General features: G+C 39.1%; 1 protein-coding gene across 2 annotated transcripts; it reads right to left on the reverse strand.

Moving 5' to 3' along the window:
- Positions 1 to 307: 307 nt before the first annotated feature.
- adcyap1.S (adenylate cyclase activating polypeptide 1 (pituitary) S homeolog) lies at positions 308 to 9,264 on the reverse strand. Of its 2 annotated transcripts, XM_018223649.2 has the most exons (5): positions 8,420 to 9,264; positions 8,096 to 8,200; positions 5,716 to 5,850; positions 5,107 to 5,202; positions 308 to 640 (listed from the first exon to the last, which is right to left on the reverse strand). In XM_018223649.2, the coding sequence occupies exons 2-5, from the start codon at positions 8,191 to 8,193 to the stop codon at positions 454 to 456; spliced, it is 516 nt and encodes a 171-aa protein (XP_018079138.1). In that variant the 5' UTR covers positions 8,194 to 8,200; positions 8,420 to 9,264; the 3' UTR covers positions 308 to 453. The 2 variants fall into 2 exon arrangements, with proteins under 2 accessions (XP_018079138.1, XP_018079139.1); XM_018223650.2 differs by lacking the exon at positions 5,107 to 5,202 and having other exon boundaries at positions 8,420 to 9,249.
- Positions 9,265 to 25,128: the final 15,864 nt, after the last annotated feature.

Below are 25,128 nucleotides of genomic sequence, written 5' to 3' on the forward strand. Positions count from 1 at the left end.
CAATACTTATGTCCAGTTGCATTGGGTCAATAATACTGTCTTCGACCCAGTCGTGGATAAAAATACTAGCCTTTTAATCTCAGTTACAAAAATAAAACAATGATTGTCTCTTTTTTTCCTCCATTTTCTTATAAAACATAAATAAATCGTGCAACTTTTTTTTGTGCACGGTGTTAACTATGAGCTCTGCTTTTATCATCTGTATATATATATATCTGTTTATAATATATATGTATATAACTTATTGATTGGTCCACAAAGTAGATCTGTGCGTTCTCTAGTGCTTTCGTACAAAAGAAAAACGATATTATTATTAAAATATTCATTTAATGGCTTTACTTCATACATAAATACATGTTTGTAGGTAACACAAGAGCGATGATTGTTCAGTCAGTTGGGGGATGACTGGGTGGATGGGGCTGTACACACGAGGTGGCTGCTGGAGACTCATCGCTACAAATAGGCTACACGCCGTCCTTTGTTTTTAATTCTCTGTTTATACCTTTTCCCCAGCACCGCTGCCAAGTATTTCTTAACAGCCATTTGTTTTCTGTAGCGACTGTAGCTGTCGGTGAAGATTCCATCTGAGTGCCGTTTGGATAAGGGTTCCGACTCGTCTTCTAAGCTGCTACTGATTGTTCTGCAACAGTAAAGACAAAAGCGTCAGTTTGCAAATTGGATCGGACTTTGCTCTACGCAATGACAGCTTTTTTTTTTTTATTGCGACAAAGTTGTAGTCGCCAGTGGCATGGCAATTGAATCAATTAGGAGTGACAGAAATACTAATAGCTACTAATAAATGAATGCTTCTCTCAACAGTCAACGTTACAGGAGCAGCAATCAGGGTTCAGTCCTTACTGGCCACTTTGTAGCTGCGACTGGTCTTACTTTATTATATTTGCACTATTTGTTGCTGCCACTGTCAAGCGTCTAAATAAAAATAATTGTTTACCGTTTCTCGCTGCAGTTACAATACAAACAAAAGCCTCATAAACAGAGACAGCCTGTTGATCTGCAGCTGCGACTGAACGACACCTCGCAGCAGACTTCCAGGAATCATTTAGAAGGTGGAAGCTCCTGTGCTCTACAATGCAGATTCACAAGCTGACATTTGCTGGCCTATAAGTGTTTTCCTATAAATGTAGAATTGACTTATGGCAGCAACTTGTCATGCTCTGAAGACCATATAATGGGCTCTCCTCTAATCTAACAAAGGTTTTCCTGCACTAGCTGTCCTCACTATGAGCTTTCCTCAGCTCTTGCCAAACTGCACAAGTGGGATGTTGGGATATATATTTCAGCAGCTGGATAGGAACCACATGACAATCCCATTTTCCCAAAGCTGCATGGTATTAATTGGAGATTTTTGTCTGAACACACAAAACCTGCCACCATGATATACCATCTCAAATCGATATTTGTTTGAAACCTGAACAAATCGTTAACACCCAATAAAAAAACAAAAAAAAAATACAAAGTTCTCTAATGAAAGAAAGTGCCATTGCAAGAGTTTTTACAAAATACAGCAAATAAATACAGGTGTGAATATAACAGCAATAGAAAGCTGTGTATGTCTTCTGCCCTTTTCTATTCTTTACACTGCTGCTTCTGACTCTTGAAACAATGTAGCAAGGTCGGCTCTCCTGCAGCTGAAACTCTAATTCCCACAATTCTCTGGGTTCTGCTACATTGTTTCAAGGGTAGAACCACCAATACAGAAAATAGCAAGGGGCTGACAGATACTGCTTCAACTGTATATTCTAATAAAAAAGGGGTTGTCCACCTTTGAGTTAACTTTTAGTATGATGTAGAGAGTAATATTCTAAGACAATTTGCAATTTTTTGCAAATTTTAGTTATTTGCAATTTTTATTATTTTAGTTATTTAGCTTTTTATTCAGCAGCTCTCCAGTTTGCAATTTAAGCAATCTGGTTGCTAGGGTCCACATTTTCCTAGCAACCATGCACTGTTTTGAATAAGAGACTGGAATATGAATAGGCGAGGGACTGAATAGAAAGAGGAGTAATAAAAAGTCGCAATGACAATACATTTGTAGCCCAATAGAGCATCTCAATGCAATTTCAGCAATCTGGTTGCTAGGGTCCACATTTCCTTAGCAAACATGCAATGATTTGAACAAGGGACTGGAATTTGAATAGGAGAGGGACTGAATAGAAAGAGGAGTAATAAAAAGTCGCAATGACAATACATTTGCAGCCTAATTAGAGCATCTCAATGTAATTTCAGCAATCTGATTGCTAGGGTCCACATTTCCCTAGCAACCATGCAATGATTTGAACAAGGGACTGGAATATGAATAGGAGAGGGACTGCCTTACAGAGCATTTGTTTTTTAGATGGGCTCAGTGGCCCCCATTTGAAAGCTGGAAAGAGAAGAAAAAGGATAATTCAAAAACTCTACAAAATAAAAAATGAAGCCCAAATGAAAAGTTGGTTATAATTGGCCATTTTATAACATACTAAAATTTAACATAAAGGTGATCCACCCCTTTAACATTGTGTAAGTCATGTCTATTGGATATTTGCTTAGTGCTACATTCTCTTCCATGCAGCCAACATTCTATGTTTCTGTTTACAATCCTAATAATCAGAGCAGGATTTATTCCTAGGAAGTGACAGGGCATTTCTGCTATACCCCCCTCCATTCTCCATTCTCCATTCAGATGTCTCCCTGCTCTCTAATGGCATATACAATATTAATTCCACTCAATGCTCCAACACCTGAGCTTTCCCCCATTTACTCCTACCGGCTTTCATTTCTTGGGAATTCTGAGTAAATGGAACATCACAGAAAGCAGCTTCCTCCAAGCATTTGGCCATGATTATATTCTATGTACAGCATTTTGCGTATATTGTTTAAAACCCTCTTTCAGAGATTAAGGTGGAGTAACAGCCCCTGATCCCAATCAGTCTCAGCAATGTTATTACTTGCCCCCCTCTTACACTTCTGCTCATTTGCATTTTGCCATTAGAATCCCTCCAATATTTCATGTTTAGAATCTAATTGATCCAAACAATCCAAACCTTATAACAGAGTCGTGTTTAAATGGGAATATCTCTCTTTAGGAAGGGAAAGGCCATAAATGACTAATAGAGGGCTCTATTTTATATTCATTATTTAATGCTGTATCCTGTATTTTATATCAAGCATTTAATAATTAAACACACAGCACTATATACCCCTGTATGTCCCCAGCTCAAGCTCAAACATGACTTGGAGAAGCAAATAGCGAGGGAAATATCTTCATGTGAGTGACAATTATTGCTGTGTAAATCGTGAACAAAGGCTACACACATGTGCCACGGTGCTAGGCAGCCTCCATTAGGCAACCCCTGTCCCTTGATCCTCCTGTTAGACAACTCCCAGAGGACTCTGTCTCACTAGCAATCACTACAGGGCTCTCCTGCCTTTTACTCCCCTAATTGCCTCCCTGTGCAGTGTGAAAAGACCAGTGAGACATAAGAATATCACTATACTGATTGGGGCCAGATCAGGAAAAGGAGAAAGGAAGGAGGGGTGTTTGCTGGGATCTCCTGCTCTACAACATGATATTATCTCCAGATGTTATCCAAAGAGGAATTCTACCACTGTCATATTAGCAGCCTGGCACCGTTCGAAATTCTCAAATTAAAAAGTGTCATATTTCATTGTGTCTGTCCTCCAGTGGGAATTGATCGGCCGCCAGCGCCCACACATCGCCCCGTTTGATCAAACAGAATTGAAGCAACAAGCGATATCTCCGCCGGAAACGCTTCAAATTCGCACAGGTTCAGCGTTCGATTTCATTTGTTCTTTATTTCATTTTAAAGGGCAAGTCAACCCCAAAATAAAAATGTGGCTGATAAAAGAAAACAGAATTCTAATCAACTTCCCAATATACATTTATTAAAAAAATGGCAGTGCTTTTTTTTTTTTTTGTTATTTGCAAATACAATAGCTATTGAAAGCAGCTTGGTGGTTACTTTTTAGACAATGTTGCCAAAGTCTTAGTCTGCCTTGTCTTACATTGTATCAACAGTCTGAGCCACCAGTGCAGAGAATAGAAAGGGACAAAGACTGCTTTCTATAGCAATATATATACACATTATTTAAAAACCATAGAACATTTGTAATTAATGTATATTGCAAAGTTGCTTAGAATTGTTAGTTTTCTTTTATTAGGCAAATTTTTTATTTTGGGGTTGACTTGCCCTTTAAAGACAAAGCCAAGGAGCATTGGTACTTGGCTTTGTCAGAAGTCAGAAACTACAGTGAGAACCCCCGTCAAGTATTTGCATGTCTGGCTTCAGAGGCAGATCATTTAAGAGTACAGAGTAGACACAAAATATACATCCCATGTTTTATTCATGCACATAAGGATCCCTATGGGTTTAATTAGAATGTTACTTCTTTCCTGAAAGCTATATTAAAGGGGTTGATCGCCTTTAAATTAACGTTTATTATGATGGAGAGAGGGATATTCTGAGACAATTTGCAATTGGGTTTCATTGTTTTTTATAATTTGCGGTTTTATACCGTTTTATTCAGATGCTCTCCAGTCTATAATTTCAGCAGTAATCATGAGTAGCAATAACAAGAAATGTGTAGCCTTAAAGAGCATTTGTTTTTAGATGGGGGTCAGCGACCCCCTTGTGAAAGCCTGAAAGAATCAGAAGAAGGCAAATAATTCAAAAACTATATATATATATATATATATATATATATATATATAAAATTATTTAAAAGTTGCTATAACATACTAAAAGTTACCATAAACCTTTAAACGTTATTACTCAGTAATGGCTCAGCTAAGGACAAATGAATTCCAATGAACAATATTGAACTCAATGTCAAGGATATATATATATATACACACATAAAAGGCAAACAATCTCCATGAAAATGTGGATTGGAATAATAAATGAAACACATCCTGCTGCTTTTTCCTTACTATGTTGCTTGCTCTTTGTGGCTGCATATGTTGTGTATTTATATGAGTAATGGTACAAGGCAACCTAAAATACATTATTAATGTCTCCTCCAGATGGAAAGAATTCGCTTGTTTTTTTTTTTTTGTTTTGTTTTTTGTTCAGAGCTCAGCCTTACCCTAAGCGTTGGGCCATCAGAGTATGTAGGTATTTTCTTGCAGACAAATGCCCCAGCACATTCCTATAGACTTTGTTTAATAGTTCATCAGCATGTCTGACAACAGCAAAGGAAAAAAATACATAAATATATGTGGATTCCTGGAAAACTGACATCAACATGTGTTGTTGTTGTTTTTTTTTTCTAGAAATAAAAAAAAGAAAGGCATTTCTCAGTGGAATATTAGAGGGGGTGGAAGAGTTGCCCATTGCTGCTTCCTGATTATCTGTGCGACAATTTGTCATGGGTCATGTTTGACTCTGCTTCACGTGTTCTATGGGGGGTCTCTCTCCCTCCCTCCCACATGTTCCTTAGCAGCCATTAAACGCTCAAAGACGCTGCCACCTGCTAGAGGCTGAGTCCTATCAATCTCCATCTAAACCCACATTTAAATAGGCATCTCCTGTTTGGGCAATTTGGTTGCTTTGCAATGCGCCCTTACATAAAACAGGAACACGATGATTGTGTTTGTGGATATTATTCGGTTATTTGTGACTATGAAACAGAACGGCTGGGGATTTAACCCGATTAAGAGAAAAAGGAAAAAAAAAAAAAACAGCTTGAATTCACCTCTTTTCCGGCGGGTAATAAAATGAGAACATATCGTCTAGGACCGAGGAGGGGTTCCCCATACCCATGGGGTCGTTCTCAAACGCAAAGTCTGGGAGAGTGTTGCCGTCTTCATCATATACTTCATCTTCTAGCCTAATGAGCAAAAGCACAACATGAATTGTCTGCCTGTTAATTCATTAATCAGATAACGACTTGATCAGTGATAGTGTTGGGTAGGGTCGAATCGTTGTCTCTGCACACAGGTCCCTTTGCTGAGAATATTGTTTGAGGAAGAGATGCCAGACGCTGATGGAAACAAGAGACCCTCCTGGGACCCTCCATCAATCTGTAGGTGGGCGTGAGAGAAATAACAAATGCAACCCATCTGTGAGTTGACCTGAGGTTGGGGCTGGGCCAGCTCTGGCTGCCAAATCCTACAATGATTAGTAAAGAGAGAAAGGAGGGGATTGGGAAGTGAAGGCACCAACTTGCCTCTATTGGCAAAAGGAAGACTCTATCTGCTTCCAAACATTAAATGGGAGCGCCCAGTCTTGGCCACAAAGCTCACCAGACAGATCTCTCCTTTTATTAACCCTGATTTGGATGATTTTTTTTTAATTCTATTATCTATTATTTTTTAGTCTGATTGTGCACGTGCCGGGATGTAGGTCACCAGAAGTTATTTTTATCAGCAGCTCTATTAATAATAGATGTTTCCAAAGTGTCTTTGCTCTCGCTAAATCTGGATCATACTTTCAAAGTGTCAGAGTCTCTTTATCACAGGCAATTGATCTGGGGGTATTAGAGAGATAATCTCTGCCAAGGAATACAGGGCCTGGCAGTGGCAAAGGATTTCTGCTCTCAAAGACCTATCAGCATTCATTGACTATACATATTTAATAAGGTTTTTTTATTGCACAGATATAGAATCAGGTGTTGGACATTATAAAGTGTAATGCTAAAGTCCCATGGGACACAATGATTTTCATCTTTCCTTTCTCCAACTACTGCCTAGGCAGATGGGATTTTTGGTTTTGTTTTCAGCAGAAGCTAAAGAGGGATTCAGGGAGTTGTAGTCCAACAGCAGCTAGAAAGCATCTGAGCCTCCCTGGCTCTTTGCGCTAGAATGTATGTACTCTCCAAATGCAAAGTTGCACCTTTTAGATGTAGACTGGCTTCTAAAAAAATAAAATCTCTAATAATCCTTAGTACAATTTCACACATTTGTCTGGTCCATATTTTTCCGACACAAGTAATTTCACTTATTGGTGCAATTCGCTTAAAAAAAAAATGTTTATAAGTATATAAATGATGTGTCCAGCTTTCTGCTGCTTTTGTGTTCTTCCTCCCTTAGATCTTTAAAGATTATACTGGGCTATTTATATATTTGCCTTCCCTTTTAAGAAACATTTGTGTATTTCTAGATTTAATAAGTAGTTTAAAAACAAAAATCCAGTGCACAGAACTTATTATATTAATAGTAATGGAGGTAATCCATATTAAATCAGGTCTAGCCTATCATCATCATCATCATCATCTTCCTTCCTCTGGATAATAACATGGGGCATTTTACAATAATCACTCCCCGACTTGTGACTTATCCAAACAAAACCCATTCATTTTATTCCCTCCCACTATGAAATGGAGTTTAAATTTCAGGAATATAATGCTTGGGTACAAGCTGTAAGATACATTTCATCCAGTAGCACAGCACCTTTGCTTATAAACGAAATCAATATTTCAACTGTATTCCTGCAGATGCATATCCTTAATATATCTGCACATACAGATCAATGGCACGTGTGCAACAAGAACGCAAGTAAAATCAAATCTTTATCAGTTCACTGGAATAAAAATACATATCCAGGTGATTATATATTAAAACTCTGCGTTCTGTAAATGCTCCACACTCCTTTGTGTTGAAGAAAGTGCAAGCTTTAATGCTAGTCAATTAAAAACACATTCAATTAGAATATCAAGGAGAAATAACCCTTTGCCAGACATGGGTGAGATGATTGCTTCTCATGGCACAATAGCAACTGGCTGACTTATTTTAATTCTAATGAGGGTAGGTGCCAGGCAGGGTCCCTCTGAGTATTCTCTACATGCCAGATTGTATCTGTGATGCCTTTGCTGGGATTGCCAAACAGGTGGTCTTTTCTTGGGTTTCTGGCTTCAGTTCCCCAAAGTCTAAAGTTTTAAGATGATGGCATTCAAAGCCAAGCTATTCTACATCTTCAGCTGGTACAGTGTGTGATAAGCAACAACAAGCACAGCCAAATGCACAAAACAGTCTCCAAACATGTTGCCTACCAGATTGTCCTCACAGAAACAAAGGGGGTTATCACATAAGGAGAAGGATTTGCATGCAGAACATTGCGACTTGTCGCAGACTTACCTAAGTGCTGGATACTTGAGCGCAGCAGGTGAAGAGTGGACGCTGCAGCGCGTGATGCCATAGAGCAGAAGCCAGACGAGCAGCACTTTCCTAAACATTGTCTTTCTGCAGACAAGAAATGAAGGATATCACTTAAACACGCATTGACCAATACCCCAAATACTAGGCTAACCCATTCACACAGGTAGAAATAGTAGAGGCAAATACATTGCAGACACCCCTATATATATAGATATATAGAGAGAGAGAGTGAGAGAGAGAGAGAGAGAGAGAGAGAGAGAGAGAGATACAGTAGTGGATAGTAGTATAATGTCATATAATTACCATATAAAAGAGCAAGTCCTTCTATACAGAGAGCTGCCTGGTTTCGAATTGAGCCAAGTGGCCGGTAAGTTTGTGCACGTGTCTGTTAGAAAGTGGCCAGCTGCATCGTTCTGTCTCACAGTTGGCAGGTTGCTGTGGTGTTGATTAAAAGTTTGATGTAAGCCACAAATCCAGCAGAAGAAAAAAAAAAAGCAAAGTGGATTCCGACTGGGCAGAGGAAAGGGGGCAGAGGAAAGGGGGCAGACGGATGGCACAAAGAGGGGTGGTGGATGGTATAGATCTAAGCTCCCTTGCTACTGTATACAGGTAAAAGAAGTGAATAAAAGGATTAGAGATTGAGAAGCAAAGCAGCTAAGGAGGCAGTGAGAGCTGGAACAGCCTGTAGTATTGAGTCTTGGGCAGAGATGCTGACAATGAGATCCTCTCTGAGATACTTCTCCTGAGGCGGTCCTCTAGCTGCTTTCTTCTCCTGCTGCTGCACAGGCTGAGGCTGCTGCTTATTCAAGTTGGACAGCCCTCGTTCTTGTCTGCTTGCGTGTGTATCTGTATATATGGATGCAGCTATGTGTGCGTGTCTATAAATATATATGAATATATACCTGCACACATGCAGCAGGCAGAGGACTCCTTTAGGAAGATCTGGCTTTATCAGGGCTTGTCTGCCTATTACCTTTCCATGCCAGCTATTGTTTGGGATTGTGTGCAGCTCGGATTTTTATCCATGAATCAAAGAGCTTCCCTTTTTTTTTTTTTCTTCCAAAGTGTTAAGTCACGTAATGATCCGGTATCAGAAAAGACGTCATCAGGCCAATTCCTCCAGGAACACAATAAGAACTCTCATGTTTCCTCACAAATGATCCCATCACAGTCATAGGCTTTGCTTATAAATACACACTGCAACACTCATTTCCTTTCCTCTAACCACATATATCCAATTTTTTTTCTGTTTGTATGTGCTGCCCAGAGTGATGCTGGTAACTAAATCTAACAGTTCTGGGAATGCAGAAGGAATTTAGCTGCCTTCTTCTAAAGTTTAGCTAATAAGCACATACCTTGAAGGCTTGCCTACTTAAAGGAGTTGTTCACCTTTAAATTAACTGTTAGTATGACGTAGAGCGTGATATTCTGAGATAATTTGCAATTGGTTTTCATTTTTTATTAATTGTGGTATTTAGATTTTATTGAGCAACTCTCCAGTTTGCTGTTTAGCCATCTGGTTGATAGGGTCCACATTACCCAGGCAACCATGCACTGATTTGAATAAGAGACTGGAATAGGAATAGGACCTGGATAGAAAGAATTAAAAGTAGCAATAATAATACATTTCCAGCCGTACAGTGCTTTTGATTTTAGAAGCAGTGACCCCCCCCCCCCCATTTGAAAGCAAGAAAGAAGAAGGCAAATAATTGAAAAACTATAACAAAAATAAATAAAAAATGAAGGCCAATTGAAAAGTTGCTTAGAATTAGACATGCTATAAGATACTAAAAGTTAACTTGAAGGTGAACCACCCCTTTGATACACATCTGCATATGGAGCGTGCATAGGGAGTGTATAAACGCCTGGCAGGAACAGTTTAAGTTGGAAATTACTGATCTGTGAAGTGTCACTAAAGGTGGCCATAGACACAGTATGGCCAAACGATCGGATTACAATGAGAGCGCAATGGTCTCTGGCGGGACGGTTGGGACAAAATCAAACCTGTCCAATTGCCCAAACGACTGATCTCCGCTGGACGAAAAATGTCGGGACTCTGCACACACGGTCTGAAAATCGCACGAATCCTTGATTCGTACGATAGGGTCTTTGCATCTATGGCCATTTTAAGTCATTCAGGGGTTTTCTCTCTAATGATTCTGTGCTATATTACTGCCTCATAACGTGACGCATTTCACATCTGACTTGAGCATCTCCAGTCAGTTTAATCAAGGGAGCTGTCCACTCAGGCAGTGCTGAATCTGGGGATGCTGCAGGTTAAAAATCAGCGTTAATTGGTTCTGATAGGGCTCTCAGTTATTTTTTTTCCCTCCAACCTGTTCACAAAGAAACTGTTATTGATGTACTTGTTCTATTTTAGAGAACTCTGCTTATTCTGGCCATATTCTTATTCACTTACAGCAAGATCTCCTCTCAATAACTTACTCTTTTACTACTTGTGTTTTTCAAATCCACAGATAATTCTGATGGCAGAGGGATACGATAATACATTTTCTTTAGTGATCTTTGGAGAATCTGTGCATCGCAGCCTCTGAGCCATTGCATTATTGCGTTACATCTTGCTGCTAATGATGTGGGATCACGACTGTTACGTGGGAAGAAGCCCACTAAAGAGGCTTCCCAAGACGAACTATACATAGAACGTGCTACCAGGGCCAGATTTACATAGCAGGCACCCCTAGGCATTTGTCACTTCGTCCCCTCCCTTTTATTCAATCAAATTTTCATCATCGGGATTAGAGCAATGGGGATTGGCGTACAGGTAATTTCAAAAACTATCATATCTCCTGCACCATCACAGTGTTTCTGAACAGTGTCGGACTGGGCAGGCGGGAAATCGGGAAAAAGCCGGTGGGCCCCGGCCCTCATGGCCCAGCCATGTTCCACCGATTGGGCTCCCCAGTAAAAAAAACTTTTACTGCTGCGCCTCTGCGCATGCGTGCGACGTACCGGTGTTCACGTAGGCACACGCCACACAGGCGCGTGCCGCACCGGCACTCACACAGAGGGCACAGAGGGAAGGCGGGAGGTGCTAGAGGGAGGCACACAGAGGGAACCTTGGAGGGGGCCCCCGGTGACTGCCTGGAGGGGCCTTCATGTAGCAGTCCCTGTGGGCCCCTATTACGCCAGTCCGACCCTGTTTCTGAACCAATGTGAGTGTGGTTGGGCAGCATGCCGCCCCCTAAAATCCTGCCGTCCTAGGCCCGGGCCTTGATGGGTTCTCCATAAATCCAGGCCTGCGTGTTGCTCTCAGTTTGCCTAATGGCAGCAACCACGTTTCCAAGAATCTGAAGGAAAATGCTGTTGTATATAGATTAAGGGGCCGATGCATAAAGGGTCAAATATCGAGGGTTAATTAACCCGAAGGTCGAAGTAGCCCATTCGATGGTGGAGGTAGCCCAAAAAACACTTCGAAATTCTAAGTTTTTTTACTTCGAATCCTTCACTTGAGCTTGGTGAATTGGCCCCTAACTATATACATATTTAAAACTAGAATAAAATATAATATCTGTCCATGGTTACAGTTTGAAGATCTGATTTTAGAACACTCTTAGTTTTTAATCATTTTCATTGTCATTAGCTGCCTTCCTTCCCTAGATATGGTGCCTGCATGACAGCACTTTTATCTAATCACTGCTAGCTATTTTAGAAGCATTATAAGTGAAATCTTTAAACAATGCTTAACTCCAATTTTAGGTGATTTGTGGAATGACTGCAATGCGTGGACGTGCAAGTAGCAGCGCTCCCTGCTCAAGCGAGGAACTACTGCCACCTTGCGGGGACGTATCTCAATGACATGACATTTCTCATTTGAAAGTTAATCGAACTGTTTGCTTGTGTAAGCTAAGCAGGTACCTAGTGAAAAATGATCAGCTAAATAACACCCATTCCACAAAGGCACCAGCATTATATTCTTATTAAAAGCTGCTTAAAGAAAATGTAGTGTATATTAAAGAAGGTTAAACAGCAAAAGGAAACCCTTTTTAAAATATGCTTGGTAATAATGTTCAAGGCACCGCCTTCCTACTTTATCCTTTATAGTAAAATCATATGTAATACGTCAGCAGCACTTTCACTGTCTAAAGCGATGTCTATACTTTTGGGATGCCTTTAAAGGAGACATTTTGTGTGAAAAACAGAAATGTTCCACTGTATTATACTACATAGTAACATAGTAAGTTAGGTTGAAAAAAGACATACATCCATCAAGTTCAACCTTTTATCTCTATTTTAACCTGCCTAACTGCCAGTTGATTAAGAGGAAGAACAACCCCATTTGAAGCTTCTTCAATTTACCTCAGAGGGGAACAAATCCTTGCTGACTCCAAAATGGCAATTGAACTAGTCCTTGGATCAACTTGTACTATGAGCTATTTCCCATAACCCTGTATTCCCTCACTTGCTAAAAAGCCATCCAACCCCTCCTTAAAGCTATCTAATGTATCTGTAATAAAGACTCACCCTGGTGGTCTAGTGGGGGGACGGCAGGGACACCTGCCCCCCCACCTCGGCGGGGACGCGGCACGTCTCCTTAGGATTTAAAGGCACAGGAGCGCTGACGTATGAGGTATGACGTCAGCGCGCAATGGCGCGAAATTTAAAAGTACTTAAAGGTACATTTTCATTTTACACATTGCCCATTATAGGAGTTTGTTCCTGGTGCTTTCTGAGCGTTTGCTATCCTGTTTTGAACTTGTTTTGATTCCTGTTGTGATCCCTGCCTGGCTTTTTGACTATTCTGACCTCTGGATCCTGACCTTTGCCTGAATACCGACTAGCTCTTTTGCTTAACCCTTCTGATTGATTTCCTTGTTTGACCCTTGCCTGCCTGACTACGTTTATTCTCTGCCTGCCCCGACCCGGCCTGATCTGACTACTCTAATGCCTAACGCCTTTTATTACGACCATCTGCCCAAAGACTCTCGCTAACAGTCGTGCCCCTCTGCCTATCCAGAACCTCTAGCCTTGCACCTCTCGTTGAAGTCCTGGTGGTATCCAAGTAGCTGAGGGCTCCTCCCGAGGCCAAAGTCGGTCACACTACAGGTGAAGCACAAGCCGAGACAAGGGTGCTTGGCATTTGTTCTGGTGTTCGGTGCCGACAGTGACAGTATCAGCCTGTACAACTGATTCAGGGAGAGAATGCCACATCTTCACAGCTCTCACTGTAAAAAAAACCTTCCAAATATTTAGACAGAGCCTCCTTTCTTCTAATCGGAATGGGTGACCTCACGTCAGCTGAAAGACCTACTGGTAAATATTAGAGAGATTATTATGTGATCCCCTTATATATTTATACATATGTATCATATCACCCCTTAAGCGCCTCTTCTCCAGTGTGAACATCCCCAATTTGGCCAGTCTTTCCTAAGCTAACATTTTCCTTACCTTTTACCAGCTTAGTTGCCCTTCTCTGTACCCTCTCTCATTCAAAAATGTCCTGTTTGAGTGATGGAGACCAAAACTGTATGGCATATTCTAGATGGGGTCTTACCAGCGAATCGATTCCCCTTTTAATACAGCTTATTTGCCCTTGATGCGGCTGACTGGCATTGATTGCTGCATTCAAGTTTATTACTCTTTTAAATATAGAAGCCAAATGCTTCTGGTGTCTCTGGTTAATTGATTGAAAATATCTGCAAAAATCCTACTATTCTCATCCATCTGTTCCACTTCATGCTGCCTCCTTTCCCAACTGTGCAGGGGAGCTGGCAGCACTCAGCTCAATGCACTGTAGGATAGGAACCAATCAACAACTAGGCTGACATGATAGGGAACTGAAGCCTGTCTTTCCTTGTGTGGCTGCAGGGCTGTGATTGGCTGTCCCTCTCCTGCTGTGCTTCTGGTAGGGACCGTTAGGAAATGCCCACCCCTCATTTGAAACATGGACAGGGACCAATGAACATCTATAGGGATCTCCAATAAATGGGTTACTTTCAAAGATAATATTAATTTATGGCACAATGTGAGACAAAACCACATATTATTCAAAATTATTCTAAATTAGGCTTTTTCCATTTATCCTAAATGTCTCCTTTAAACCTAAAATCTGCTTGTAATGGTTGGAAAAGCTGGCGACCTGCCTAAATCCTATAAATCTTCAAACTGCTGTCTGGCTCTTCCCATTTGTGAGTCATTTCTTGTAAAAGATTTGATTTTCTGTGCGAGGGATGTAAGTGTTGATGCTATTGACATCCATCGTGATTCTCAGGAAGATGGAGACATTTTTGAGGATTTATTGCAACCTTCTTATATTGTTCACATTGCATCAAATAAAGTATACAGGCTATCAGTTCTAATCGATTTTTATCTTTTCAGGATGATTGTAGACCCCCCCCTCCTTCCTGAATGTCAGGATATACTGTCATTGCTGTTTGCAAAAGAGTTCTGTGAAACAAAGAGGCAAAAGCTAGATTTTTTTCACTTCTCCCTTATCATTAAAAAGTTCAATAACAGTTGAAGCCACTTCAATAAATCTTATAAACAGAAAAAAAAAACTTCAATGAGACTAAGGCCAATTAATTGCAAAATGTTGGCCTTTCATTCTCAGACAGTAGAATATAATCACTTAAACTCCCTTTAACTCAGCAGGTGTGATTGCTAAAGTCCAGGAGATAAGGAGCCACAATAATGGATATTTTAGATCCAGCTTTAATGATAGGTATATAATAAAATAATGAAGCAACACAACAGAAAGTCCTTGATTTGCTTGAAAATGAATATTTATATTCATTTTCAAGAAAAATTATAAATAGATAATCTAACATTGAATTAGATAGGGTTAGACATTTCTGTTACAGATGAAAAGAACACACACCTCTTCTGGTTAAGAGATGGGGGACATTTTTACTCCCTGTAAGTTAGGCCTCCCTTTGAAGTAATTCTCCATAAACATATCATGAATAATTCATATTACGGTGCATATTTTATTGGGAATTGTCTCAAGGTCAATGGAAGCAATGGAAGGTGTTAGGTCTTAGTTCGCTATGTACATATTTAATGAAATGATACATTTGGTGAAAGGGTAAGAAAATCAATCACAATACGAGTGCATAAAAAGCCTATAAATAAAGTAAGGCATGGTCATTTCCGTCCCCTTCTGAGACAGCAGCAGGTGATGTGTCTGTGATCATCGTCACTGATGACTTAACTGCCCGATATTCACTGGTCACATTGTTATAAATATGGAATTTTACACAGCAATCAAGCATCAGACTGCCAGTTCTGTTCAGTATAATGTCATAGGAACTTCAATCTTACAGGAAGATATCACCTGTTTGTTTTTTTCTAGATTACACATATAAAAGAAACATGGAATATAAAAAAAATCTATTGGAATACATGTATTGATACAGATGGATGGAGCGTGTTACGAAAAGACTCACCAACTTGTAGTTCAGCTGTAATTGTTGTTGGCTGCTTTTGAACTATATGCTTCAAATAAAACAGCAAAAATCTATTTGAAATATTGTGTACAGGTATGGAACCTATTATCCAGGATGCTTGGCACCTGGGGTTTTTCAGATAAGGGATCTTTCTGTAAATTGGATCTCCATACCTTAAGTCTGCTAAGGAATTAAAACATCAATTAAACCCAATAAGATTGTTTTTCCACAAATATGGAGTACGTATATCTTAGTTGGGATCAAGTACAAAGTATATTTTATTTTAACAGAGAATTTTTTTATTCTATTTTATTATAATAGAGAAAAAGGAAATTATTTTTAAGAATTTGAAATATTTCATTAAAATGGAGTCTAGAGGAGATGGCCCTGTATTTCGGAGTTTTCTGGGTAATGGATTCCATACCTGTACCTGTATTTCATCTATGGTGAAGGTGGTGCTGCCACTTCTTCCATAAGTGACTTCCCTACAAATTCACAAAAGGTGTGATTCCATTATTAAAATGATGATTCTTGGCCTCAATAACTATTCTTGGGGGAGAGCATGTGGCTATGTTTTCTTGCAAGTAGCATGATAATGGTCATTTATTTTACACCTGCCATTAGTTACTACAGGGTTTCCAATGTGAATGCTTATTTTACAATTTGCTGCACTCTCTCTTTTCATACCAGATGAAAATGCGATACAAGGTACTAAACACAATGTCTGTAGATGAAGGCCAACACACTCTGAATGATACACAAGTTAGGGGAAGGGTGGGGGGTACTAGTGGGGAACATTCCTCCATTCTACAGGCCACAGGTCTTCTTAACAGAGGGCAAGGATTCTAACAGAGGAAAAGGCAGTGTGCGAACTACACAAAAACGGTTTGTGCCCATTTGTTGCACTTTCTACACTGCCTTCTAGTTGTAAATGAACGCTACATAGTTTATGACAAATTAATATTCCAGTTGTTTATTATTGGGACAAATTCACACTTTTGGTCTTGTTTTAATTAAATAGGACTCACACATCATATACTGTTTCATTTATTTTTACATTAACCTGGTCCCTCTGGAATTTCTGGAGTCATTCTGAAAAAAAGGAGCAAATTAAAGCAGCAAGTGCCCAGCATTTGTATATAGTAAACCTATATGTGTATATGAGAGAGACAAAGATACATTTATTCCTCATGTCTCCTGAAGTTGAAAAGATGGTTTAAATAGCTCTGCATGATTCCATTGTACAAACTGCCATTAATAATCAACAATGTATTTAGTATAAAGTTTGGCAGGGCTTTTTATCTTTTTCCGTTTAGCTAAAACCTAAATGCCAACATAAACTTTGTCAATTGATTTTGCAAAATAGTAAATATAAGTAACCAAAGGGCCCTGTAGGGCACCACAAGATGTAGAGGGGTTAGGAAATAGCAGAAAGGATTGGCATACTGTATAAGGGTGCACCTATCTAGTTACCCATTTTATTCAGTAATTTGTAGACAATTAGCAACGGGTTTCCATCTTTTATCTTGTGCTTTTTGAAAGATGTAACATTTTATTCTGCTGCTGTCTGTTTGGGAATTTTCTTTGTAGATGTTGGTCTCAGAGATCTCTGCCTTATAAACCAATGACTTGGCCAGAAGACACATTTCTGAAGAAAATATGACTCAAGTTAAATAGTTAGGACCACCCTATGGGGTTTACCTTGAAGTGGTATGGTGTACTGGTGGCAGTAGCTCCATTGTTCCACAGCAGCCTCCATTAACTAACGCAGCAAACTTGCATCAAAACAGCTGTATACCTCCCAACTGTCCTTTTTTCTGCGGGACAATCCCAATTTTGACAGCTCAGCCCGCTGTCCAGAAAAAGATACGACGTTTCTGAAACTTAATTAAAATAAGAGGCTTTTTGGCAGAGAGTCCAGAACAGTCAGCAGGTGCACTTGGCTACTTTTGTAACAATTTAAGATAATCAAAGATACAATTTTAACTATTTAAGATAAGCAAGTCTCTTGGGAGAACTGAGACTAGCATCTTAAAGGGCAATTCACTTTCATTAGCAAAATTGTTAAAACACATATAACATTGCATTAAAACTCCCAGAAATGTGTTCAAACTTTCACAACCTTTCCAAATTCTGTAAAATTGACATGGCATTTAGGGGGTGTGGCCATAAAATTTGTGGGGGCCAGAAAATCTCCACCTTGGTGTGCAGCACAACTTTTTGTCCCTTTTTTCATTTTTCAAATGTTGGTTGATATGCAGTTGGCTGCACATGTCATTTTGACTTCAAGCACTGATAGTGACACAATCTGGACTAAGCAGATGCATCCAATTCAGACTTAATTGCAAGTACACACATTTTCATGCATCAGCCACTCAAGTGCATCATACATATGTCCCCTCATGGATCAAATCATCCTTAAAATTACAGGAAAAATGCTGCATTGTGGGTAAAAATAAAGACTATTGTGTCAGGGCTAGACTGGGATTCAAAATAGGCCCTGGCATTCCTAGTACACAGAGGCCCAAACAGGCCCAACAGCCCACTTAATAGTCACTTTCTATGGCATCTTACAGCAGCCCCTCTGGCATTTGCCAGAACACACAGTTGCCAGTCCGGGCCTGTATTGTATCTACAACTACACTACGCACACCAGACTTGCAGTAGGTAAATGACCCCACTAACAAATTAGGCTAGTGTCAGAAAGTGAAAAGGCTTTCAAGGTGTAAATGGCTACATCTTTCAATTTCACAACACAAGGACATCTGGGGGTGTAGGTATGGGATTGCACAGTGGGAATAAGCCGCAGTCTAATCTAAAGGGGTGGCCTCTGCTGTGTTGATCCTTTTAATGGGAAGAAAGATCCACCACTGAGGGGCCCATTTACTTAGCTCGAGTGAAGGAATAGAAGAAAAAAAAGGATTTAATCGTTTGATCGAATGATTTTTCGTTCGATCGTTCGATCAAATTATTTGCGGTAAATCCTTACATTCAGCAGTCGAATATCGAGGGTTAATTAACCCTCGATATTCGACCCTATTTAAATCTGCCCCTAATTGTCTATAATGCTCTCTGATGTACTTGTAAAGAGAAATCATGTTTCCTTGCAAGAGTCTTTTTTCCAGAGAATACAACCCCAACCTTGACAGTCGACTATCTATAGTTTGAATCTTCTATCCGATCTGCCAGCTTAGTTGCACTCCCTACAGTTCATGAATATTCTTCTTAAGGACTGTTGTCCAAAGCAGCACTGCATATTCAAGGTGGGGCCTTACCAGCGACCTAAAAATAGACAAAAAATTGTAATCCCTCAAATTTGTATTATTTCTATCAACTTTGCACTTTTAAACATTGTCTCTAATTTTCAATTTGCTGATAAGTTTTCCAATTTAGTGAAAGCGTTCAGCAAAGTGATAGCATCCTGCATGGAAGTAATAGTTTTGCACAACTGATTATCATCAACAAAAATATAAACAGTACTTCAAATGCCCACCTCCAGGTCATTAATAAACAAGTTTAAAAAAAAAAGGGCAGACCTCTGCAGTCAAGTTAGTGTAGGCCGGCAGGACACCAGGAATAAAACTGTGCTGGCAAATAATCATATTATTGTGATTTTAAATGTAGTCAAGTATCTTATTCCTTACTACCCTTCAAACACCTTCCTACCACTGATGTCAAACTAACCGGCTTACATTTTTCAGCCTTTGAACAGGATCCCTTTTTGAATAGCTATTCACAGGCCTTGATTTGTGGCAAGGCCACAAATGCCCAGGTCTAGGGCTGCAAAAATTTAGGGGTGGCATGACGACCAGTGGCATAGTAAGGACGCACAGGTCCCCGGTGCTCCAACTTGCGCTTGTGGGGGCGTGTGCTACATTCAGGCGGTGGGTGCTAGGACTGAGCGGCCTCAGGGCACCACTGAGGAAAATCCGTCCCTGGCAATTCACCAGTCTCTCTGCACTTTGTCAGACCTCAATTTATCCTGAAAAATTAAGTCTCGAGTTTTGGTAATCGAAGAGCTAATCTCATTTAGTACCTTGGGATGAACACCATCCAGTCCCAGATCTTTACATGTTCAAGTTTATTTTCTCATGAGTGCCCAATGCATCAGTAAATATATTACTAGAATTGCGTCTGTTAAAAAGGAAGCCTCCATTAACTGGTTCCTTTCCGGATCAAATTTTGTTAATAAATATATATATATATATATATATATATATATATATATATATATATATATATATATATATATATAGAAGGGACTTACACTCCAGTTTTCTTTTTTTACAAGGATATATATATATATATATTTACACACATCCATAACTGAAAGAAAAATAACTGTCTTAGCTTCCACATTATGAAATTGAAGTTGGATCAGCCTTTTATGTTTAGAAAACATTGGATCAGCTTTTTATGTTAAGAAAATGGTGTTCTATATGTAGTGATTTTTTCCTTATTCCTCAGAAAAGGATGATCTATTTTAATGGTTTAATGGTAAGATGCCACAGTTTAAACTCTGAAAGATATCTCAAGCAATAAAGCAGAAAATGCAAGATTCTGTTTTGTATTGATGTTTTTTCTGATACTAGAATGATTAAAAAGTACTTCGGCTTTCTAGTTTGCATCCAAGATATACTCACATCCATAAACACTTACATTCATGCCTGAGACAGAATGGTATAATCAACAAAATTGATCATTTTTATCATAAAGGGCATCCCTAAATGATGTCTATTTGCTTAGTTCTCAGGAGAATACTTGGACATTTCTGCAGAATAGTTGGCCTGCAAATTAAATTTGAAAACAGATGCAAACTTTACAACTTTCTGAAACAGAGAGAAACAGCTGACCTTTCCATAAGTGTAGCTGGTAAAAATATTCTGCCTCTGCCTAGCTGTGATATTCATTGGTTTTTCTCTGAACATTCGCATTTTCCCTACACAACAGATGTCCAAATTATATAATGAAGTGAAGGGCAAATGTTAATTAGAGGGAATGAGAAGCACTGAATTTACTTTTGCTAAATTACTATTTTTCTAAATTGAAGAGATGCCATTATGATACTCATCCATTTTTAGCAAAGAACTTTAATATTGCATCAACGTTCTTATTAATTACCGAGTTAAAGACCCTTTAACGTTCTTATTAATTACCGAGTTAAAGACCCTTTCACTGTTTAACAAAAACAGGCAAATGATAGGCTTTTTATTTAGTAGATCAGGAGTAAAAAAAGCCTTGTAGTTTTGCACTCAGGTATATTTATTGTCTATTTATATATAACATATGCTTATTAATATCTATCCGGTATATTTATTGCATCTTAAAATACCTCTTCCCTTCTGGCTTCAAAAAGCCAGCACTTTTTTTGGCTCTGTCCTTTCCTTTATTTCCCTACAGAGAAGTACTGATATTGTTTTTTTCCCTTTTTTCTAGACCATGGCACAACTGATTATGTGCTCTGTCTTCTTCTGTCTGGGCTGATACATCTCACTATCTTTAGGTTGCTGAGTAGAATTAGAAATTCCTTGTAGTTTTGTACTGAAAACAAAACAGTAGGAAGAGTAGTAGGGCTGATAGAATGATAATACCTTTTGAAAGAACAGTCCAAAGCAAAGCCAAATCCTGCTGAAAAAGGCAGAATCCTGGATTTGGTGCATCCCTACTAAATATGCAGGTATGAGACCTGTCATCCAGAATGCTTGGGACCTGGGGTTTTCTGGCTAATGAATCTTTCTGTAACTTAGATCTTCATTCCTTAAGGGGCAGATTTATCAAGGGTCGAATTTCGAAGTAAAAAATACTTCAAAATTCGACCATCTAATAAAAATACTTTGACTTCGAATATCAAAGCCGAAGGTTTTTTCACCGAATTTGCAATCGAACGATTAAATTGTTCGAATCGATTCGAACGATTTTAGCATACGATCGAACGATTTTACTTCGATGTGTAAAGAAATTGGTTGTAGAAGGTCCCCATAGGCCAGGGATCCCCAACCTTATGAACCTGTGAGTAACATTCAGAAGTAAATGGAGTTGGGGAGCAACACCAGCATGAAAAATGTTCCTGGGGTGCCAAATAAGTGCTGTGATTGGCCATTTGGTAGCCCTATGTGGATTGTCAACCTACATTGAAGCTCTGTTTGGCAGTGCACCTGGTTTTTATACAACCAAAACTTACCTCTAAGCCTGGAAGTCAAAAATAAGCTCCTGTTTTACGGCCACTGGGAGCAACATCCAAGGCGTTGGAGAGCAACATGTTGCTCACGAGCTACTGGTTGGGGATCACTGCCATAGGCCAACATAGCACTTCGGCAAGTTTAATTTGGCGAAGTATTGAAGTCAAAGTTTTTTTAAAGAGACTACTTCGATTATCGAATGGTTGAATATTCGAACTATTTTTATTTAGAATCGAATTCGAAGTAAATTCGAAGTCGTAGTATCCTATTCGATGGTCGAAGTATCCAAAAAATAACGTCAAATTTTTTTACTTCGAAAATTCCCTCGAATTCACTTCAACCCTTGATAAATCTGCCCCTAAGTCTACTAGAAAATCATGTAAACTTTAAATAACCCTAATAGGCTGGTTCTGTGTCCAATAAAGATTAATTATATCTTAGTTTAGATCAAGTACAAAGTACTGTTTCATTACTACAGAGAAAAAATTTGGATTATTTGGATAAAATGGAGTCTATGGGAGATGGCCATTCTGTAATTCTAAGATTTCTGGATAATGGGTTTCCGGATAACAGATCCCATACCAGTAATAGAAATCTTTGTTGAACAAGCAGTCGATGATCCTTAATTTAAGAATGAAAGCTAAACGATGTGCAAAATGTTACGCTAAAAGAGTGATTTGATTTATTTTAATCACTTGAACTGCTAATATAGGGTAGCATTTGTTCTGGCAACTATGTGCTTCAATCATTCTAACAGATTTTATGGCAGATCTTACATGTACAAAACTCCCTGCACATAGTGTCATGATTGAAATGATTCCCAGGCCCCCTGCGCTACAACCTTTCTCAGGGTAAGTGCACCAGTAATCAATGAATCACTCACTCAGCAGTGACGCACTTACCCTAAAAAAGGTCCACAATATAAACCTTTCTGTTTTAGCACTGTTCAGAATGCATTGTGCCAATAAAACCAAGCAGTGATTGTTTTGCTTCTACACACTCACACACTCATCTTTATAGGTTTGACAGATTAATTCATCAACAGTTTAACAGTAAAATGTGGTTCACATACCTTTACACAGATTTTTTTTCTGTGTTCATTAAACACATGATTACTGATCTATTTCGCTCATTTCTATGGTTTCCATGGTTAGATATTTTTTAAAAAAAAACCTAAAAAGGAATATGTAAGGGAAGCAATTTCACCTATGCGGGTACAGTATAATGGCATTGGCTATTAAGTGGTCCATGTACACGTTTGAGGAATTTATGCTAGAACAGAGGAGACAAGCCTGTATACCCCAAAACTACTGCATTATTCACTGTCTAGTGACTAAGGCTTACTTTGAGTTATCTTTTGGCAGTCACAATGAAACAGTCATTGTATATAGTTTTATTCTTTTGTAGTACTGACATGATAAAATGAAATGGTTAGTTGCAAACTTTTGCCAAGCATAGACTCAATAAATTGGCTTTGGTACTAGACATATCTTTTTTGCCTATTTATGCAGGCAAAAAGTAGTTTAAAAACACTTAGGGTGTATTGTATACAATAGTTTAGCATAAGTAAATGCTATACACTATACGATTTTTCTTCGACCCAAAAAAGCTTAGAAAGCCTATGGGGACCTTCCCCATAGGCTAACATTGACTTCGGTAGTTTTTAGGTGGCGAACTAGGGGGGTCAAAGTTTTTTTTTAAAGAGACAGTACTTCGACTATCGAATGGTCGAATAGTCGAACGATTTTTAGTTCAAATCGTTCGATTCGAAGTGGAAGTCGAAGTAGCCCATTCGATGGTCGAAGAAGCCAAAAAAGACATTCGAAATTCGAAGTTTTTTTTATTCTATTCCTTCATTCGAACTAAGTAAATGGGCCCCCCAGTGTTAGGGTTTCAGACACTAGGGGGCCTATTAACATTCAAATGTGTATTTTGTTCACTAATCTCTAAAAATATGTGCTTTTTTTGTATTTCTCTGAAACTCTAAAAATTCAAGATTTATTAATGGAAAACTATACCCCCCGAACAATGCAGGTCTCTATAAAATATATTAAATAAAACAGCTCGTATGTCAAATCCAGCTTCATGTAAATCAACCATTTTCATAATAATATACTTTATTAATAGTATGTGCCATTGGGTAATCATAAATAGAAAATTTACATTTTAAAAAATAAGGGCCGCCCCGGGGATCCTAGAATTAACGGTGCACACAAACAAACCATACATGCAGAGCCGGGCAAACACGGCCAGGTGCCCTAGGCAACCTGGCCAGCCACGGCGCTGGCTGAGTTCACTCTTGATTGTGCATGCGTGAAAATGCTCTCAAGTGTGCATGCGCGAAACTGCGATTGAGCACACATGCGCGAAACTGGTGCGTGCATTCGCAGAAGCGCATTTACACAAAAAATTCCAGTCACAGTCGGGGAGAGAGGGGACCGGACATGGGGTAGGCGAGACAGCAGCTTTGTGCCTTAGGCACATGCCTACTCTGCCTACCCCTAGTTCTGGCCCTGCATACACGTTAGATCACATGAGCCAATTAACAGACAGAGTTCTGTCTTTTGCTTCCACACTTCTTCCTGTTACAGTTAGAGTTGTAGTATCATCACAAAATGGTCGTTCAAGGCAAGAGATGTAAAAGGGCAAGATTTACTTAGATAGATATACCAGTTTGGTAAAATTCTTTAATATGTCACTTAATTTGATATAAACTATATGTTGCATAAGTATTAATTTTGACGGTATAGTTTTCCTTTAAATGTAAAAACCACAAAAAACCCTAATACAAAAAATTGGCAAGTAAAAGTTGTTGATAAATGGGCCTCCACATGCTGGATCTCAGTGACTAAGCCTGTAATACCAGAACAGAATGTGGGACCCTAAAGGCCCAAGGCGCTTATTAGAATTATATTCCTGAATATTAACCAGTGAATATAACTGGATGCAGAACTATAAATCACAATAGTGCCAGGAATTGTAATAGTGAGCCCCAGCTCCTTGCTTACGAGTATTGCTGGACACAGAACTATAATTCTCAACAGTGCCAGAGAGGCAGCGAGTAAGCGAAAACTGAGTGTCTGAAATTAACTGGAGACAGAAACTAGAACAGAGCCAGGCCCTAACCAATAAACTAAGCAATGCGGTACCCAAAGATCAACACAAATCAAAATTTGACAGGCCTAGGTAAAAAACGAATTGACAGCTGGAACTAACTATTTGATTGGGGGAAGGGTTCAGTTAAATTTAATCCCTCTCCTTGCCAGAACACCCCTGAGAGCTAGAAGGAGGTCTAAGGGCTAAACCGTCTGTAAAATGAAGAATGCCCACAGTGAATACATTTTCTAAGGGACGTAAAAATTTAAACTTTGAAACTGGATGAAGCACATCTGGATCTCTGCAGGTCATTTCCAGAAATCAGAACAGTTCT

The sequence above is a fragment of the Xenopus laevis genome, chromosome 6S (genome assembly GCF_017654675.1).
Source record: "Xenopus laevis strain J_2021 chromosome 6S, Xenopus_laevis_v10.1, whole genome shotgun sequence".
In the NCBI taxonomy this organism is placed as follows: domain Eukaryota; kingdom Metazoa; phylum Chordata; class Amphibia; order Anura; family Pipidae; genus Xenopus; species Xenopus laevis.

What these genes read in the sequence shown, in the direction of transcription:
- adcyap1.S (XM_018223649.2), bottom strand. Translation starts at nt 8,193, where the DNA reads ATGTTTAGGAAAGTGCTGCTCGTCTGGCTTCTGCTCTATGGCATCACG. An exon ending in TATTACCCGCCGGAAAAGAG is followed by an intron (nt 5,203 to 5,715) that starts GTGAATTCAAGC and finishes TGCTGTTGTCAG; the next exon opens with ACATGCTGATGAACTATTAA. An exon ending in CTGATGGCCCAACGCTTAGG is followed by an intron (nt 641 to 5,106) that starts GTAAGGCTGAGC and finishes TTACTGTTGCAG; the next exon opens with AACAATCAGTAGCAGCTTAG.